At 37.8% G+C, this 20953-nt stretch overlaps 1 protein-coding gene across 1 annotated transcript in view; it reads left to right on the top strand.

Moving 5' to 3' along the window:
- The first annotated feature begins 644 nt into the window (after positions 1 to 644).
- Positions 645 to 20953, top strand: part of NUP205 (nucleoporin 205) — a 44643-nt gene continuing 24334 nt past the window's right edge. Inside the window, exons 1-17 of the mRNA XM_084205774.1 lie at positions 645 to 692; positions 3706 to 3848; positions 4882 to 5053; positions 5972 to 6116; positions 6960 to 7119; positions 8275 to 8503; positions 8660 to 8824; positions 9555 to 9730; positions 11633 to 11749; positions 12925 to 13062; positions 14125 to 14275; positions 15047 to 15252; positions 16662 to 16844; positions 17466 to 17516; positions 18104 to 18313; positions 19107 to 19206; positions 20717 to 20854. Coding sequence (XP_084061900.1) covers positions 665 to 692; positions 3706 to 3848; positions 4882 to 5053; positions 5972 to 6116; positions 6960 to 7119; positions 8275 to 8503; positions 8660 to 8824; positions 9555 to 9730; positions 11633 to 11749; positions 12925 to 13062; positions 14125 to 14275; positions 15047 to 15252; positions 16662 to 16844; positions 17466 to 17516; positions 18104 to 18313; positions 19107 to 19206; positions 20717 to 20854 — 2512 coding nt within the window. The 5' untranslated portion in view covers positions 645 to 664. The remainder of the gene's footprint in view (positions 693 to 3705; positions 3849 to 4881; positions 5054 to 5971; positions 6117 to 6959; positions 7120 to 8274; positions 8504 to 8659; positions 8825 to 9554; positions 9731 to 11632; positions 11750 to 12924; positions 13063 to 14124; positions 14276 to 15046; positions 15253 to 16661; positions 16845 to 17465; positions 17517 to 18103; positions 18314 to 19106; positions 19207 to 20716; positions 20855 to 20953) is intronic.

The raw sequence follows: 20953 nt of genomic DNA, 5'->3' as shown, positions 1-20953 counted from the left end.
CTTTCTTCACAGGCTAACTCCTATCAGAGCTGGTGGTTTTTTGGTTTTTGTTGCTTTTTTCTCCTCCCCTATACAAGATTGCAAACCCTAGTTCACATGCAAAAATTATTGTCTCTATTTTTTTAAGACTTCAATCAGAAACCAGACAAGCTGGAATCATCCTGATTTTTCAGTTAAAAAATAAATTAAAGCGGTCTAGTAAATGTATCTCCTGGTGCAGTGTCTGAATTCAGGTATTAAGCCATATTCAGTGAAAACGGCTTATAAGGCAGGGCTTGGGAGGAAAGACTCACTTGAGCCACGCTCAAGTGAAAGGAAAAGGGAAAGAAGAACGGAGCGGCACGGGATCGCTGTGTTATTTACATACGAGGAGCGCAGGCGGGAGTGCAGAAGCCGGCGCTCTCTCTTCCCGCAGCCGCCTCGAGGGAACGCGAAGCCGACTGGCACATGAACCATTCACCTGCACTGACTACAGCTCCCATCAGCCCGGGCGCGGGGCTGCCCCGCCGCCGCCGGAGCCGCTGCCCCTGCCGGGGCCCCGGCGCGGGAGCGGCCACCCCGCGCTCGTGCCCGGCTGCGCGGTGCCGCGGCGGCGAGGCGGGGCCGAGGCTCGGCCGGGCCTTCCGCGGGCGCCGGCGCCGTGACGCGCCTCCCTTTTCCCAAGATGGCGGCTCCGTTGGCGGTAAATTCGGGTAAGAGCAATCTGAGCGTGCGGCTGCGGCTTCTCCTCCGCCTCTCCCCGCGGCCGTCCCGCTCCCCGGCCGCCGGCGGCCCTGCGCCTCTCCTCCGAGCCCGCGGAACCGGGGCGGCCGCCTTGGGCAGGCCGGGCGTGGCGGAGCGGCAAGGCGAGGCCCGGCGGACAGCGGGGAAAGGCTGCGGGGCGCCCGCGAGGTGCGGGGTACGGGCAGGCGCTGGGAGAGCGGCCTCCCCTGCGGCGGTGCCCGGGCTCGGGCCGCGCAGAGCTGCTCGGTGATAGAGCTCCGCGGTCAGAGCTGCCGCCATGCCTGGCTGGTCGTGGCGGAGAGTCACGTCAGGCAGCCAGGGCCTCCTTGCTTACAGGGGACTGGTAACTCGGTGTGCACGCGGTTACGCATCACTTCGATATTACACTCATCTCCTAATACTGTGTGGAGTAAAAGGGAAAAGAGAGATATATCCAGAAATTTGCCCTGCTTTCCACGTATAGTGCCGTTCAGTGGTTGGAGAAAACCAAGCCCCTATTGCTCTTTAGCCTTCTTTTTGTAAGGCTGGACCAGGTCTCTTCTTTCAGCCTCTCATTCATCCTATTTTCTGGCTCGCTATTTCAGTGTCTAGCTCTGAGGATCCCAAAATTACACACAGCATGGGAGTGAAGGACTCCGAGATGCCTAAATAATCACTTACTTGCATCTAACAGTTGGCTACAGCTGTTAATACAGCCTGGAGCCTGTAGGCAGCCTTTGCTATGAGCCTGTGCTGCTGACTGGTATTCAGCCTCCTGTCTGCTAGGACACTTGGATGTTTGACATTTGGGGAAAGCTGCTCTCCAGAAGCTCCCTTGGTTCCCAGCCTGTGCAGTGGTTCTGTGTTGGGTGCAAGATGTTGCATTTACTGTTGCTGAGCTTCATTAGGTTAACAGCAGGAGAATGGAGACCCTGTGAAAAGCAGTTATCACTGGCATATACGCCAAAAGGTCTGTTAATAAGGTTTTGTATGTCAATAGTGACAGTCAATAGGCATTATTAATTCTAGCTAATAGAATTAAAACCTCCATTCCTGTGGCAAGCAGATTTTGCAGAGAAGATTTTTTTGATCTCACTGAATGGCTTGCATCCCTGTAGCCTTACAGAAAAGCAATAGTAAGGCAAAGACTCTTCATGAAAAACTATGGCTTTGTTGAAGTGATGGAGTAGTTCAAATGAGACTGTTTTATGTGTTAAACAGCAAGAGAGTCTATAGCCTTATAATTAAAAAAAAATAGGGGAATAAGGAGTTTTTTACAAGAAATATGAGAAAAATTAAAAGGAGATGTGGCACTAGAACTGGTAAAGATTTTGCCTTATGTTATAGTATATTGTTTGTGGGAACAGACATACCATGGTTGAGTCAATCGCTTGGCAAAATGTTCAGGCATATAAGCATTAACTGCTATTGTTGCCAAGAGAAGCAGCTCAGCCTGTATTTTCTTTCTGTCCCTGATGGGATGGTCAGCCTTTCTAAAGCTAGTAATAATGAAACAGCTTAAGTGTGAAAAAGTCAGCATGGTTGCTGAAGTCCCACCTCTTCCTATTCCAGGTACCTTATTCCTTTCCCTGCAATAATTCATCTTTGTGCATTGCAGAGCAAACTGGGTTGTAGATGTGATCCTGTTGAAAATAAACTCCTTTTTGGATTAGATTTTGCTTTGAGAAATTAGATCCTTAATTTGTTCTAATTCCCTAGAGTATGTGTGTTTGGGCTGGTGCAAAGCAATTATGTGGTAGGGACAAGAGCAAACAAATGGGCCAGGGAAGTAGTTGAACAGCTTTTGGCAGGCACTGTGGTTTGCTGCTCGTGCTTATTGGACTTAGTAGAGCAGTAAGAGTGAAAAGACAATTTCAAGTGGAAATAAATCTGAACTCTGAAGTTATGTGGGACAGCTGAGTGTGAAATTATGCATCCAGTAGTAGCTATTTTTGGCAGGGGTAACATTGTCCAAGTTAAAACACTGATGCTGAGAAAAGACAAATTTGTCCCTTTTTTACAGGTTGGCCTGACAGAGCAATACTGGCACTGCTAAATGTGTTGTCTCAGTCATTTGTAAATTCATGTGTAGCTACTCAGCATGAATGGCTTCACCATTTAAGTGTGCAGACTTCACCGTTTAAGAATGGCAGTCTTTGATCTGACATTCTAGAGGTACTTTGAAGCTTAGGAGATTGGCATTTTGATTGTTGGGAGGGATATCAATTTTAGTTTGAGTAATCAAAGGAGTTTGTGCTCCCTCAACAGAGAATGTTTTTCTCTGATTAGTGAGGCAGGATTTTACACCCCTTCCAGATGACTAGCTCAGTACACACTGGTTCATCTCTGACAATGTAGGAGCAATAAGAGTGATTTCAATATCTTGCTTTTCCTTAAACTGCTTTTTGGTTTTCCCACCTAGCTCACTCAAGTAGTAATCTTTGCAAATGGTTGAAACCATTTTTCTTTAGCCATCTGCTGTAATGCGAGAGTATAGTTTATTTTGATTTGATGGGTTGTTTAGCTAATAGTGAAAGTAGTCCTTTTCTGGAGTGTTCTGTAGAAGTAGAGTCACAGTCCTGGAGGGATTTAAAAGACATGTAGATGTGGCACCTGGGGACACGTTTTAGTGGTGGACTTGGCAGTGTCAGATTAATGCTTAAACTGAACAGCCTTAAAGGTCCTATCCAACCAAATACCTCCGTTGTAAGTATTCTTGTAAGATGACTTTCAGCATCAGAATTTAGGTGTGTACATAATCTTTTTTGGTTCTTTACTTTCCTAGATGCAATTAAGTTTTATATCAGACCATTGTTGGTTTTCTTGGTTTTGTGCCTTAGGAAAGGAAAATATGCTTTTCTTGATGGGTGTAGGAGTACACTGACATTCCAAGAGTAACAGTAAACTAAAAAAGACTCTACTTATTGAAAGCAATATAGAAATAATTTGTTTCCTTCCTTTCTCTATTTCAAATACATTGTTTTTGTTTATCTCTTCTTTTAGCTGCCAGCTTGTGGGGTCCATATAAGGACATATGGCAGACTGTAATGAATGCCATTTGGAAAAGGCAACCTGAAGCTGTTCATCGTCTTGATCAAGTTTTAAAGAAGCACAAATCTGACTTCATTTCTCTCTTCAGAAATCCGGTACTGGACTAATGCTCTCTTCTGAAATGAGCTGGAGAGTTGATGATTTACTCTGTCTTATACTGTTGTCTGACATGCCATTTTAGACCTTGGCCATTCTTTTCATGTGACATTTTTACAATACATAACCCAGCTGGTTTATACCAGTCCTGTTCTGCTGTAAGAATACAAATGGTATTAAGGAGGAAAAAATAATACATGCATATTATATTGTATAATCTACAGGATAATTTTATCTATGATGATTTTTTTTCTCTCATTATTTGAGTGCTATTTTGAAAGGAATAGTAAAAGTATCTCATGATCCATCAGTCATGTATTAACTTTTTTTGTTACTCTTGTGTGTCTGAAATAAAGCACAAAGCTATTTTGTCTGGTTTTGCTCATATTTCAGTCAGATTGACAAACAAAAAATAGGTGAACACATGTACTTAAAAAATACAGAATGTGTCTTGTTCAGAATGCCAGATAATGTGAAAAAAATCCCTGTTTCTTGGCTGGTGGATCGTAAGGTAGTAACTAGAAATATGTCTTCTTTCAGTGGTGTAATTTCTCCAATAGTAGATAGCTATTTTAAATTGAAAGGTCAGAAAATTTAACAGTCAGCTATAAAGTTTCATCAGTATATTTTAGCATCTCATTTTAATTGAAAAAGAGTGATGTAGAAAACAGTTGGGAGTAACACAACAGTTCTGATCAACAACCCAGATGTCTTTCACTGAGTTGATATCAATTCCTGTTGAGAATTGTATCAAAGTTTATTTTCAACCACTACTATTTTGTGTAAACTAAATGTCAGCACTGATTGTATGAGATTATTCTTTTACGTTCCCACAAAGAGACCACTGCTGTCCAAGCATGAAGCATTTTTAGGATGCCTTTACCATCTCTGTTTAAAAACACTGCCTTTGTTTTTATGATGGCAACCTAACCTGACAGAGCTGTGTTTGTGAGGAAGGATTAGTGTGTAAAGCTTTATTCAGTATTTGATCTTGCCATGTTGAATAACTTCCGATGCTTGTTTCTCTTGCAGCCAAAAAATGTTCAGCAGCATGAGAAAATTCAGAAAGCAAGCACAGAAGGAGTTGCTATCCAGGGTCAGCAGGGAACTAGGCTTTTGCCAGAGCAGCTCATCAGAGAAGCCTTTATCCTCAGTGACCTCTTTGATATTGGAGAGCTGGCAGCTGTTGAGCTCCTTCTAGCTGGTGAGAAGGGAAAATATTTAAGATCTGGAGAAATACTGCTTAAATAGGGCCTTCTTATTTAAGTGTACATTTAAAGTGAATGCATGATACAGTGAAGGCCTTAGCTCCCTATCACAGAATGTTCTTAAAAAAAAATTCTCACTGTAATGTCATATGGTAGCAGTGTTCTAAACCCTAATGTTTGTATGCTCAGCTATTTCAAAGGGGGGTGTATTCTGAGGAGGTTTTATGATTTACTTTCTGTATCATTGAATTTAAACGTAATTAAAACATGATGAGAATCTTTCCATAAAGCAGTGTAATAGATACTGATTCTTCAAATTATATGTTAGTTATACATTGCTGTGTGATTCTGTAGTCTAATAACTGATTAGTAAGAGGAGTATTCTAGAGAGTGACACATTCTTTGTGTAGAAGATTGATTTTAGAATCGTTAAGTTAAAATTGTTAGTTGTTATTACTACCTACTGTTCATTAACATGAAAAATTTGTTAAAGAAGTAGATTTCAAGTTTGTCATCTTTGGAAAGCCATCTTCAAGTCAGGCTCACTTTCTGTTTTGAACTTGAATTTTCAATGTACTTTCAGATAGAAAATTTAATTTTGAATAAAAGATATTTCTGATAATCATCTCAAATTGATTATTAAGATGGGTACATATCAGTGGCAAATACCATTTGGAGTAGCGTTTAAAAATTTTTTTGTATGTTTTAGTAGTTGACTATTAATTTTACCAATAGCACCCAAAATATCTGGGATTTCTTGAAATGTCTGAAACAAATCAAAGTGGTAGTGAATAACCACAGTTACTTTGAATGCGATATTTGTATTTCAATTATAAATACAAAGGTATAGAGCTGTTATCAAGGCATGTATGTTCAGCTCTCTTTGTCTATTTCTGTGCGTTTTCATTCACTAGGAGAACACCAGCAGCCTCACTTTCCTGGCCTGACAAGAGGTCTAGTGGCAGTCCTGTTGTACTGGGATGGAAAAAGGTGCATTGCCAATTCACTGCGAACCCTCATCCAGTCACGCCAAGGCAAGACGTGGACATTGGAGCTCAGGTCTGTAGCAGGGCAATAAGCTGATCAAAACTCTTTGTTTTGAGTGCTTTTAGAACTAATTAGACTAAAGGGAATGTCTATAGTCTCGAATTTTTTTTTCTCGTAACCTGATGCAACTTTCATGTTTGTTTCTTAAGCACGATCATTTTTTGCACATATTTTTGTTGGATTATAGGGATATCTATTTTACTTTCAGTTCTTTCATGCTACTTCACCTTTTTGCAGTATTTTGTTTCAGACGCTGTCCTAGTAATTTTTGCTCTAACTAGTGGTCATTGCTCAGTATTTGAGGACACTGCTGTGTTCTGACTTTCTGTCTACTGTAAAAGGGAACTGTGATCCTGCCTTTACTTAAAAGGAAAGTACTATGTACTGGTGAACATTATATGCTAGTATTTTTTGCCTTGAAGAAGAAAGCAGTACACACTGCTTGCTTCCAAGTTGGCTAGAGAAAGATGAAAAAATGTCTTCTAGTGTAAATATAAATTGTGAGTACAGTATCTGGACAATTGTATTTACTAGTAAGAAAGAGCCTGTGAGCTTGCGAGTTATGTGCATCTTGTATATAATACTTTTTTCTTTTAATAGAAATCTTAACTAGCTGATCCCTGTTGTATTCTCATTCCATGTTCTTGAACCTGCAGCTACCTAAAGACTCTGTATCCCTTCAGCATAATGTTTTGAGGGCACTACTTACTGATGCACCTTTACTTACTCTCTGGATATAATTTATTTGTATGTTTTTTTTGTAATCAAATGCATTTTATGGGATTCAGTATTTTAGACATGTTTGTGACTGGAAAACTATGATTAATTGTTAAATTTATGTTCTTTCCATTACAGTCAAGAGTTAATTTCCATGACAACACGCTTTACAGATGACCTAATGGAGCAGGGTTTGACTCAGAAGATCCTTACACTTGTGTCTCACATTGATTTGAACAATGAATTTGATAAACTCCAGAGAGAGCGAGGGTTGGGCAGTGAGAAACATCGCAAAGAGGTAAAATTCACTGAGCACGGATATTCTTCTGTGTTACTCAACACATTAGGATAGAGTTAGACTGCAAGGAGTCCTTTACCTTTGCACAAAGTCTGCTGCTGTCTGAGATCACAGGTACTGCTCCACTTGTGCAATATCATTGCTTCCTGCATTTTTATTTTGCTGTTGCTCCCAGATGCTAGGGCATGTCTTATTTTTAGTGAAGAGTAGTAACAGTAAAAATCCAAGCCTAATATTTACACTGTGTGTAAATTTCTTCTTTTTTTAATTCTGAAGTCTGTATTTTAAATTACCAGCACTACCATTATGTGCACTATTGACATAAGAAAAGTGAACTAATTCATAAATTATTAAAACAGATTGAAACCAAGTTGAGTCAGGTGAATAATTCTCTTAATAACCCAATTATGTTAATATGAATGAAAGCATTTCTAATAGTCAAGTGAAAATTTCTTGAAAATACATTGTCATCTTTGTAGTTTTTGGACTTAACTGACACTGTGACTAACTGCAGCATAATTTTGCTAGGAGGAAGATTTTAAACATTACTGTTTTAATTTTTGATCTCCCTTCTAATGGGTGATCAGCCTAAAAATCATAGCCCTGTGTAATAATAAATCAGTTTACTTTCCACTGGATGAAGAACTATCCTTACACTTTTAATTTGAATCTAGAAACTGTGGAAAGAGTATCTTTCAGATTTACCTTAAATTACCTTAATTTACCTTAGTTTCACCTGAAGATTGATTTTTTGGGGCAAAGGGAAGTTTGACTGTAACTGGAGTAACTGCCAGTGCAGTTATGTAATTGGAGACAGGGAGTGTGCCTTCTGTGTGATGCATTTACAGCTATGTAAATTCTATTTAGATTGATGTCTCTTGACCTCGACAGAGATGCTGGTTTGTGTGTAGTCATATTCCCAGGTATCTACTCACATGAAATACATAGGAATATAAATGCAATTAACAAGCAGAAGTGCCCTTTTTTTGTTTAGGAAGTAAACACAGCATTTTCTGTAGCTGCTGTCTTCAGAGTGATTTTTAGTTTAAGCCAGTCATCATGATTGACTGAGAAGGAGAAATTGAACATGTTACTAGAATAGGTATATTCACCAGGTTAGTTTTTATTGTTTGTTTGTTTGTTTGTCTCGTAAAGGTTTCTGATCTCATTAAAGAATGCCGACAGTCCTTGGCTGAAAGTCTCTTTGTCTGGACCTGTCAGTCACCCCTGAGTAAGGATGACACTCTGCTCCTCATAAGTTACCTGGAGAAGGTAACAGTGGAAGCCGATGGTTCGTTGGATGGCGTGAATTTGTCTCTTCTCATGGCTCTCCTTTACTGCTTTGATGTCAGCTTTCTGGAACAAGGGGCAGAGGATCGTGAAGGTAATGCTGGCAGCTTTCCCAGAGGTTACATTGTGCAGATGGATAAATTGTTGTTTAAGCAGTTTTGTTATTGATCAGTAACAAATTGGCAGGATTTTGCATGTGTTTTTTCACATTTGTTTACTGAGTGTTGGTTTTGTGTTTTTGTTGTTGAAGACTTGATGCACCGGCTCCCTCTGCTAGCAGAAAGACAGTACATAGCAACGATCCACACTCGGCTTCAGGAGTGTCAGCCCTGGAAATTACCAGGCCTGCAAGCCACTGTACGATTAGCCTGGGCACTGACATTGCGAGGAATATCCCAATTCTCTGATGTGACAGGTAAAGTTCAGTTGCTGCACATCAGTGTTCAGGGACTGCAAGTGGTGTAAGTCAAAGGATCTATTACCTTTCTGAAGTGTTATTTACTTCCTTAAAACTTTTTCTTTGTGAATTTGGTTGTAGTGAATTGAATTGCTCTGAAATGTACACAGATATAGAAGTAATTATTTACTAGACAGTAATACTGCCTCATTGAAGTGAATGAGATTTTAACATACTGGAAAATTCAAGGATTTCATTTTCAGCTTTAGTATCATTTGAATCTGCTTAAATCCAGAATAGGTTCTTGATTGTGTTTTTTTTTTTACATCTGTAGATGGTAGACCTCAGTATCTTGAGATGATGAATCTATTAATAATATTCTTTTTTCCTTTCCGAACCGAACAAACCATATAGCTTTCTACTATGTCAAAATTGAGTCTACTCCAAAATATCTAAAAAAGAAAATGTAAATGTTATAATTAATGTTTAATTAAAGTTGGTTTGTGATTCTTGGTTAACTGCCTTAGATTTTTTGGGGTAAATGGATATGCACTGTAACATTTATTAAAACAGAAAGTTGAGGTCATCATCTGCCATTAATTTATCTTCTTTTCAGTCTAGTTCTCCTGTACAGTAGAAAAAACAGAGTTGATAGAAGCATGGAAATTTGCATGTCTGTGTATCCGAAGTATATTTGTTTGATAACAGATTATTTACTTCTTCCCCTCCCTTGAATTTTGTTGCCCAGCTCTAGCAGAATTCACTGAGGCAGATGAGGCAATGGCAGAGCTAGCAATTGCTGATTATGTTTTCCTGTTCCTGACTGAATCTGTTGTGGCGTCTGAAAATTTCTACCAGGAGGAATTTTACATTCGCAAAATCCATAACCTTGTCACGGACTTCCTTGCACTCATGCCAATGAAAGTAAGTTGTTTGTGTGAGTAGCACTTACTGAGAAATGTGGGCATCCCTTCTATGTTTCTATTATTTGGACAAGGTAGCACAGAGATTCAGATGTGATGCTCAGCTTGAGGTCCTGCACTTCAGAAAACCTGTTTGCTTTATAGAAGCCATAATGTTTGGGGTTTGTTTTCCACGTTGAAGTAGAATGTGGTTTTTAAAACACTTCAGTGTGGTGAGATTTGCAACACAAGCTTTTATGGTGGTAGTAGTGTTTGTTTTACGTGATTAAAATGTAAATGAATACTGAAATTCCATTTCAGTTTGTGCTTGGTTATTTTGGATTTTTTCTTGCTTTGGCTCAGATTTTTAGTTGGGTGTAGCTAATGACTGAAGATGAAGAGGATTTTGTAATACAGGATATAAGACAAAATCAGACCATTGACTTGCATTCTAGTTTGATATAAGTCAGTACTAGTTGTTTCACAGGAAATTGTTACTAGGCAATTGAGGTATAGCCTTACAAGGCAACTTTTTGTCTTAACTGCTGATAGGTAGTGGTTGGCTTATGTCCTCAGCTGTTTCTACTGAATTTCAAATTTTAGGTAAAAAGAAACGCCTGTTTTGCAGGATCTTTGTCTTGCTTTGTGTATCTGTATAACCTTTGTTCAGTTTTACTTAAATCTCTAAGTCAGCATTTTAATTAATTCTTTTGCATAGTTTTTGCATTTATGCTGCTTGCCAGTGATGATTTGGGAAATATTTTGGTGGCCTCCTTTATATTAATTCAGAACTTGATAATTGGCTTTAGTACTTCAAATAATTGGTTATTTAGCTTATCAACAGGGTTTTTTTTTTTGTTCAGTTAGTATACCGATTTAGCTAGTTTGCTTTAACCCTTTCCACACTTATTTCTAGTTTTTAATAATTTTTTCTTGTTATTATTGTTTTTAAACTATTTTTTTTTGCAATAAGATGCAATTATTTTCCTTCTCATTCAGTTTTGCATATTGAGATATAGACCATGAATTAGTCTCTGTTGACTGTCAAGGTTTTATTTTTTTATGTGTTGAATTGGTTGCTTACTTCTGTTTCTTGTTCTTCAGTGTCTCTTTAATATTTAACAAAACTCTTAATCTCATGTTGGTTTGCTTTCTATAAGCCTCTGTTGGGGTCTCATGTCAAAAGCTTTTTGAATTTAAAATTAATTGTCAGCTGGTTTTTTTTTAGTAATTAGCATTTTCAACATAAAGAAGTTTAGGATGCTGATTAAATGGCTACTTTTTCTTAAAAGATGGCTGCAGTTCTTCTTGCTCTTCTCTCTTGTTTTTCCTGTGGTATTTATTAACTAGTGATAATGCTTCTGGCTGAGATGGAGTAACTCCAAAGTTGCATCAGTTCAGACCTTTTCAAGTCATAAAGTAGCTTCAAGTAGGAATAGTCTTTAATGGTGAAGAAAGGTACAATCCACAGATCTGTGTACAGGAATCAATATTTTGCATTCATGTTTGCATTTCTATTACATGTTTCTTTTCACTCCTTGTGAATAATTGTCTAGCATCCTTTGAAACGAAGCTGTTTAGCTTTTAAATTAAGAAGAGGAAAAGGGTCCACCTTTTGGAGACAAACCAAAAACCAAAGTATCTGGTGCAGCAGAAAAATTGCCATGATACAAGTTGAGGGCTTTTGCTGTGTTCTAAGGGCTTTGGCAGTAAGCAAGTGATTCACTATAACTTTGAGTGCAACCTCTTGGGAGGGCGAGAGGATTGAAAAAATAGCAAATGGAATATTCTTGTCATGTTCGTGCAAGTACATTTGCTTTCACAGTTTTAATAGGCCATGTAGACAATTCCATTATTTCTGTTCTATTTCATTCTTAGCTAAATATAGACCACTGTTTCTTTTTCCACTTGATAAATCCTGCAGGTGAAACAGCTGAGAAACCGTGCTGACGAAGATGCTCGCATGATCCACATGAGTATTCAGATGGGTAATGATCCACCTATTTCCCTTCGGAGAGACCTGGAGCATTTAATGCTTCTAGTAAGCCTTATTCTCTTGTAAATTACTCTGACAAATAATGATTGTGACTTTTATTTGTCATCTGAAACCTGTATCTGAATGATACCATATAGTGCTGGATCCTTCCCTTTTGGGATGTATTTTCTTTTTCCTGAAGTACAGATGCTTTTCTATAATTTTTCATATAAAATAGTTAATTTACTGCCTTGGTTTCTAATGTTAATGTCATGGTTTTTATTATATTTCAGTAAGCAAATACTGTATTGTTTCTTACATTCGAAGGTTTTAGAGGTTTTACCCCACTGTTAGACAATTACTGTCATAAATAATTGAAATGCTTAAATAATTCTCATGTGTTGGTATATTTGTAATGAGAGTTTGGGAAGATTGTTTTGTATTTGCTGTAGAGTAGGTTTGGTAAGGTGACTCCATGAAGGCTGATGGAATTACGAATTACCTTATTTCAGTAGAGTTTTAACCATAAGTACTCATTTAAAAGCATGATTTTGTGTCACATTTTTAATAAAATAAAGAAAATCAAAATAAAATGAAATGGAAGTAAAAATGCTTATATTTGTTTAAATATTAGCTATTCGGGTTACTTAACTGCACTTTCAGAAAAATCCATGTTGAAAACCAGATTTTCATACTGAGCTGAAGTTTTTTATATTTTCTGGTAATTTAAAAGCTTGTATTACTAGTCTTTTCCAAAGATACTCCTTTAGGTTATAGGACATTAGCAGGAAAATTTGTAGTGAAATGCTTTCTTAGGCAGCTCAGGTAGCTATAGTAAACTTAATTGAAGAAATAAAAATTTATTCTGAGAAATTTGTATGTTCAGATAGCAGATAAGGTTTCTAGTTCTGATACCAGCTAAGTTGTAAAATTAATGTATGAAGGTTGGCATATGGTTGTTTAAGGAGAAATGACTCTGGATTTTTTAGCAATTATTTAATCCATAATAATTAAATAGGAAATGATTTGATTTTCAGTGATATGTGCATTTTGAATTTCACTGGCTGTCACTAGTTCCAATTCTGTTATTTAGAAGCTGTGATTTTCTGAAAGTTTTAAGAAGTGGAACACCAGCCCTGCGATGCTTTGCCTCTCAGATGTTTAGCTAATCTAGAAGCAGTGCTAATTGTTTTTTTCTTCCTGGAGTTGATACTTTCTTAGCATCTTCCTTTTTCTGACAGATTGCTGAGTTGTACAGGAAGGACCCCTTTAATCTGGAGCTTGCCCATGAGTACTGGTGTCCATCGGAGCCCCTGCAGACCTCCACCATCATGGGCTCCTACCTTGGAGTAGCTCACCAGCGACCCCCTCAGCGCCAGGTTATCACCATTTTCTTGAGTAATTGCTAGTAACTTAAAACCAAAGTAACAAAAAACCCTCCAGCAACAAATTTTTGGTGTCCTTATTACAGATAACCTCTAAGAAGACCTTACTTCTTTTCAGTGACTGAGTTGCATGTGTCCTGCTCTGCATGGCATGGTTGTTGTTGCTTGTCCTAAAATGAGCCTCTGCCAGCATTAACGGTTGTGAACAAATTTAGCAAGAAAGAGTACTAACAAACCTCTTTGAAAATGTTGTTTAGGTTTGATTTGTTACAGTTGCTAAATGGATTCTGATAGTTCCCTTTGTGTTTTTTGTCATGATTTCTACATGCCTTTTTCATTTAACTGAGAAGTTAGATTCCTTAACAATAAAAAAACCAAAACTTTATTTACTGCAGTTGATAGTATTTTAGCGGTAAAAAGTCCTAAGAATATTTTAATGAGTTAAAGTCCTAAAATTGTAGTCCATAAGAGACAGAACTTACAATTAGAATGAAGCAACAATCTAAGCAGATAAAACAGAGATTCCAAAAACTCTTTGGGTATCTGGGATGCTGTCAGCCCTCAATGCTTCTTTAAGGACTGTGCAGTGCTAGGCAAAACCTTGTACAAGACAAATCAAACACATCCCAAGACCCACCCAGAATACTGGCAATTTAAATTAGGGCCAGGTGCAAGCAAGCCTAATGACCCTGAAAGGAACCACTGTGTGTGTGAGTCACTGTTCAGGTATATGACAGGCACACTGAACTCTTTACTTAACTTGCACTGTGAGATGAGCTAATAATACTCGTGTGGAACGTTTGGGAACTGAAGTAAATTATATCACTAGAAATACAGAATTGCAGAGTTAGTATATTCTGCAGTCACATGAGTTATTTTGTTTAGTTCCTCTTTCAAACATATCTGACTGAACAGGCCAGTCTACAAAGGAACTTGTCTACCCCACCCTCATTACATTGGAATTTGTTTTCTGACTTCTACTTCTCAATGTTTTCCTATAATACTCAGATTTTCCTTTTTTATTTTTTTTTAAACACTGATCTTTATTTGTTCTAGGTTGTCTTGTCAAAGTTTGTTAGGCAAATGGGAGATCTACTTCCTTCCACAATTTACATCCCATACTTGAAAATGCTGCGGGGACTGGCTAGTGGGCCTCAGTGTGCTCATTACTGCTTTAGTTTGCTAAAAGTCAATGGCAGTAGTCATGGTAAGAGAAGTGACACTTCAGCTCTTTCTCAACTCCTTTTCTTTTGAAAAGTGCGAAGACTCATTTGAGATGAATTGTGGCCTCATACTTATAACATTTCATTATCAGTACAAACGTGAAACTGGAAGTCTTTACTTGAAACTGTAATCTGAAATAAAACCTGCCAGATGAGGTAGTTAGATGTCTGAGCACCATAGTGAGCAATTAACCTAGTGAAATAATGCTTTTTTAAAAAAAAACAATGCCTTAGCACCGTTAGAAATGCAGAGTGTCAGTGCTGCTTATTATAAAACAAAAAATAAGTAATGTCTTAAAGTTAGCTATATTTACAAAATATACAATGTAACTTTCCTGAGCTAACTTTGTTCAGAAGCACTTTGTTCAGTTAAAATTTTTTGATTCATGTAATACAGTAGCACATTCTCAGAGTAAGAGATGCTGGTCAGTCCTGTGTTTTGCATTCATTTTGCACTGGTCAAATTATAAAAAACCTCCTACTTTGAAAATAGAAAAAATGCTGCAAAGATTCCAATTCATAAAACAGAAAACTTACTTACACTAGTTCTTTATATTAGCACCTTTCTGTCTCAAAAAAAAAAAAAAAAAACAAGCAAAAGTCCCCAAACATAAATGATTAATTTTGGATACAATAACTTTCCTTTCAACTTTACTTTTTTCTTTAGATAAGAAGCTATTAGTTTTAGCCACCCTGCTTTTCACCCTGTGAAAGAGGAGAAAGAAAATCTTGTCACCTGTTTGTCATTTTTCTAGCGGAGAACATCCAAGGAGCAGGTGGCAGTCCTGTCTCCTGGGAGCATTTCTTCCACTCCTTGATGCTTTATCATGAGCACTTAAGGAAAGACTTACCAAGTGCAGACAGTGTCCAGTACCGTCACCTGCCTCTCCGAGGCATCACACAGAAAGAACAGGATGGATTAATTGCATTTTTACAGCTGACCACTGTCATAGTCAACTGGGTAAGTAACATTTTATTTGGTTTTCTTTGTTAATCAATTTTTTTACCCTTGCAAATCATCATCATTCAGCTCTGAAGTTCTCCTTGACCAAAAAAAGTACGTTAAGGAAAATGTATCTAGCAGTTGTCACTTTATTAGTGAACTCCAAAAGTATGGGAGGCATCAGGAGTAACTGTAATGACCAAACACTGAAGGTGTAGGTGAAGCAGAAAGAGATGATGCCTTTTCCTGTGTTGTTGGTATTGCTGGTTTTCTTGCTTCCTTGACTCTCGTGCTGGTAATGGAGATGTCTTTCAGAAGTGAGGTATATTCACAATAAATCACTACGGAGTAGGAGAGTTCTTTGCCCTTATTTATGAGTTTGAAAAAGCAAAAGTAATAGTTGAATTCAAAAGGAAGTGCTAGAAATTTGACAAGGAACGTGATCAGCTGTGAAACTTGCCTCCAGGGTTATGATTTAAAATATCCCCAAACCAAGGGTGTAAAATGATTTGAATTAATTACTGGAAGAGAATTCCAGGAGAATAAAATTGCAGTGCATAATTTTGTATTGTGAATTGTCTGTGTAATTCTGAATAGTGTAGAATTCTGCTCTTAAGTACCCACCAGATTTTGCAGCCTAAAATTTTTATGATATAGGGAGATAGCCTTGGTTTTGCTGACACAAACATAAGACAGATCAGTGAAACTAAATATGATTTTTAAAAATCGTCTTTGGTGGAAATGATAATGGGGTGATCCTGTTTGAGCTGTAGCGTCAGCATTGGATATGCATGGAGAAAGGGAACTCTTAAAAGTAATATTTCATGGCATCATTAAATCATAATCTGGGATGAAGATAAATATGTTCTAAGGATGCAGGGAATTACCATTTGATGAGGCTAGAGGCTTGATCCTGTCCAGTGGTTCATCTCAGAGTCTCTAGTGAGCTTATGTGGGTGATGATCCTGTTCTTAGACTAAAACAAATTGATACAAGTTCTTAGAAAACATCCAAATGAAGTGTGAGTTCATAGAAATATACAGAGATAGGAGTATATAGAATGTTTCTAATAGAAAAACTAATAAAAGTCCCTCTACCCATGCTTGAAGAAGCTGCTAGAGTGTAAGTACTTAAAGACTAATTCCATGAATGGTTGTCTACTAAAAAAAAGCGGATTGTTATATGAAGCCTGTATTATCCAAATAATTTTTCTGTGTGGATGGGCACAATTTTAGTACTTGTAAGTCTTTATACTCAGCTTTTTGTTTAATTAAAATGGTTGGCTTTGGAATTTTCTACTATCTTTTGATATCTTGTGTACTTTCAAGTACAAAGCAGAGTCTTTCATGTCTTAAAATTAGAGATTGTAAGACATAAAAAACCTTCAAAGTAATAATCTGCAGTTCTGTTTTCTGTTCACTCTGTAGAGTGAGAATGCTCGCTTGGCTCTTTGTGAGCACCCTCAGTGGACACCAGTAGTGGTAATCCTGGGACTTCTGCAGTGCAGCATTCCTCCTATTTTGAAAGCAGAGCTATTAGAAACCCTTACTGCTTTTGGAAGATCTCCTGAAATAGCTGCTTCACTCTGGCAATCCCTGGAATATACACAGGTATTTTAGGATTTTCAGTGCTTAGAACTGCAGCATCCTAGTTTGTTGAAATAGTACTGCATTTCCTCCTAAATTTTCTTTTTGCCATTGTTGAATAGAATTTTTTTCACGTACCTAATGCTTTGAAATGATTTTGAAAATGACAGTATTGCCTCAGAGATGTCATTGGCTGTGCTTACTTTACATCAGTACAGGTTTCCTAACAGTCCTGTTTGAACTGTAATTGCTGCCTTATTTTAGTTGCTAATAAGAGACCCTGACAATAATGACATCTCACCACCTTTGCTTCCTAATTTATGGTATTTCTTAAAATATACTATTGCAAGGGATAATGAAGAAATGTCTTTCCCCTAGCCAATATAAGATAAAAATCATTAGTGTGAAAATGTGATGCAGATCTTGGAGAACGTAAAGCTGGAAGCATACAAGTGTCAAACACAATCCAGCCTCTCAGACAGAAAAATCTTGGCTTTTTATCCTTTAAAAGGATTTAGAAAACCTCTTCTTATATCTAACATGTGATGAGTATCTTTTTTTTTTAATCCTGATAACAATTGTGGAGATGCACTTTGATTATGTGAAATGTGTTGGTCTGTTTTCATTTCTCTTCCTGTTTTGAAGATACTACAAACTGTGAGAAGTCCAGGCCAGAGACAAGCAATTGGTATTGAGGTAAGAGAGTCTCTGTACTTTGGCAGCCTCTCTAATCATCTGCATATGCATTTGGGAAGCACTTGCAGAGACTGCCTCTCCTTCATGCGTCCATGGGAAACTTTTCTAATAGACAGTGTTTTTTCACTGCTTTGTAATTTACTTTCAAGCCTGCTTATAATTTCTGGAAAATTTTATCCATTTTTGCATCTATTTCAGCTTCATACTAGTAACAGAACAGCATCTAAACCCTCAAATTCCTCATGAGCGCTTCTTACTTTTTCCTAAATTAGACTCACTTTTGTTACATTTTGGTATAGCTCATTTTGTGTCTAACAACAGTGGTAAATAAAAACAAAGTAGGTAAAAGTTGAGGCATATCTTCTAGTAGCTCAGAAAGGAATGAATATGTGGTGCTGAACTGAAATAACACTACTGATGCTTTGCTGCTTTTGCTCTGTTTGTGTTGTACTGTAGACAGAAATGCTGCTAAGTTGATTCACTGTGAAGTAATCACAGATGACGCTATTACATTATTTCTCGCGTGTTTCTTCCTCCTCCAAAATTTGTAATTTGTCTCCTTCTCTTTTTCCTGTGCTTCTGGGAAGGTTGAATTGAATGAGATTGAGTCCCGATATGAGGAATATCCTTTAACCCGTGCCTTCTGTCGGCTCATCAGCACGCTAGTGGAGAGTTCATTCCCAGCTAACCTGGGAGCAGGTCTCCGCCCTCCAGGCTTTGATCCCTACCTCCAGTTCCTCAGGGATTCTGTGTTTCTCCGATTCCGCACCAGAGCTTACCGTAAAGCTGCTGAAAAAGTAAGTTTTGTTTGAAAATATTTTTTTCCTTAGGATGTAGTTGTTGATGTGGCTTAGATCTGTATGAGAAAGCTGTGCAAGTTTGATGCAGCAAAAGTAACCTAGAGCACTTGATAGTGTTTTGATTCTGTAAACAGGTGATGGATTAAACTCATGGATGAGGATATACTTCAAAGGACCTGTATAAAGTATCTTTTAAAAAAGAAGTTTTGAAGAAGTTTTGTATTCCTAAATTTCAAATTGCTGTGCAGGATTCTGCAAGTGTACTACATGGCTAATGATTTCTGAATGTGACACGTCCAAACCTGCAAGTCACATTTGTCCTTTTCTCAGTGCTACCTCAGAAAATATTTCTGACTTGCTGAACCAAGGAATTTGGCTTTGGTTCTGGATGAAATACTTCTGGATGGAGGCGCATGCTGAACTGTATCCTGGAAGCTGGCTCTTCTTGATCTGTTCTTAGCTGTATACCTAATAAAAACTATTTGTTGCTTATCCTAATAAACAATAAATCCAATAATACAATATCCTAATATGTATATTGTATAATAGAGCTTAAAGCAGGTAATAAATCTGTTTCAGTGTTCGCTTTCCACTTCAGAAAGAAAGCTTGGGCTTTCAAATAATTTGACATGATGAAGTATAATTTTGGCCTGACTATAATTTTAAAAGGCTAGCCATGGTTCTGATCCAGTACATCATTGCAGTGTGTGATGTGTTCTTTGTCATCTTGGCTTTGTTGCTTCAGTGTCAGCCTTAATCTGTGTATTATTTGTTTTCTCATTGTCTGCAGTGGGAAGTAGCTGAGGCAGTTCTGGAAGTGTTTTACAAATTATTGCGGGACTACGAGCCTCAACTTGAAGACTTTGTGGACCAATATGTGGAGTTACAAGGTTAACTTGTTCATTTGTTCACTGACAAACAGAATTGTAGCTTGTTTTGCTCTGTTGCCTCTATCTCGGTGTCTTGTTTAATATTGCAAGTAAGCTGGTGGAAAGCTAGACCAAAACTGTAAAAGAGGAAGATGTTAAAAATTTCCACGTAGCATTGAGATCTGCATTGCTGACTCAGTAGGTCCTCATGTACACTATTTTCTACTTCTCTGTCTCTGTTGGGAGGATAACTTCTGTCTCTTTCATTTCTGATTTGGTTGAAGAGCAACATTTGACACTTGAAAAGGACCTCTGTTTTGGCTTGTTCCTCTGGTCTTTTTTGGTCTCTATGTAAATCACCAGTATTTGTAGGGTTAATTTAAAGGCATCATTGTATTTGAGATAACCTTTACTATTAATGTTATTAATACATGAATTACTGAAAGCAGATAGTAGTGGTGGAATTGTGACCTGAAGTCATTTAATTCTGAGCAACTGTTCTTTAAAAGGCTAAAGTAGATTACGCTTGCCTCATTATAGGAAATATAGGGCTTATTTGGGCTGTAAATTTTTTTTTCTTAAAACAAAGTTTCTTGAAATCAATTCCATCCTGATGCCTGTGGATTTTTTTTTTCTTTTAACAGTGCTGTGAGAACCGCTTTTTGATTGAAAACAGCTTTAGAGTTGGAAGGCCTGTGTGCTTCATACTTTGACAAAGAGTACTTGGCAGCATAACTAGCTCAGAAAACTTGTTAGCTTGTTCCTGTCCTCAGCTAATCCTTCAATTTGTATGATTATTTGTGGGTTCCATGATATGTTGGAGATGTGGGTTAATCTAGTTTTGAGTAGGTGCATTTTTGGAACAGAGTCAGTGTGTGGCTCCACAGTGGCATGTCTTCTCTGTTGGTGTGTGGTGGGGTGGCACACACGGAGTGAGTGGAAGAAGGGCATTTTTAATGCTGGTGCCAAAAGAAACCCTTGTACCCTTGTTCTCACTTGTGTGTTAAAAAAGATTCTTACTCTTTTCCTGCTTTTTTCTACCGCAGTTTATGAGGAGCCTAGGCAAATTGGAAGCATTAGTCTTCTCTTTTTATTTCATATCGTGAAGGTCTTTGAAATTTAGGCTAGTAGTTTTGGTTTTGCATACATTATTACAACAGTCATAGGAATTTTTGGTAGACATTCTCTTTGACTTCTGGAAATACTTTTTCCCTCATTCAGGGTCTTCATGCAGGTTTGGAGAGGGGGACATAAACTTTTTCCAGTTTTTTTTGTTAAGATCTTTTTTGGGGTTAAATTTGAAATTGTACTATTAGATGCTGGAAAGTAATGGTAATTGCCTTTACAACTATTCCCAAACTTTAAAAATTTCCTCAATGGCTTCTATATAAAGAAAATCTCTGAAGACTTTGTGCAAAGGATATTGCTTAGAACCATGGGGGCTGTTATGTTTTGTAGCTTATGCTAGCTTGAGTAATACAAGGGGTTTTTATTAGAGGTTATAGCTTTTTTGTACTCCTTCTGTCTTTAGGAGAAGAAATCATAGCATATAAACCACCTGGATTCAATTTGATGTATCATCTGTTGAATGAGTCCCCAATGCTGGAACTTTGCCTTAGCTTGCTAGAAGAAGGGGTTAAGCAGCTTGATACTTATGCTCCATTTCCTGGTATGTGCCTAGAATTAATTTTTCATGTGAAGTTAAAATGTATAGTAAGTAGGATTTAAAGCTAGCATTGCATATCTGTAACATGTATCTCTTGCATAT

Source organism: Fringilla coelebs (assembly GCF_963513975.1).
Source record: "Fringilla coelebs genome assembly, chromosome: 5".
NCBI classification, from domain to species: domain Eukaryota; kingdom Metazoa; phylum Chordata; class Aves; order Passeriformes; family Fringillidae; genus Fringilla; species Fringilla coelebs.
Note: the sequence above shows the minus strand (reverse complement) of the source record. Positions and strands in the feature narration are given on the sequence as shown.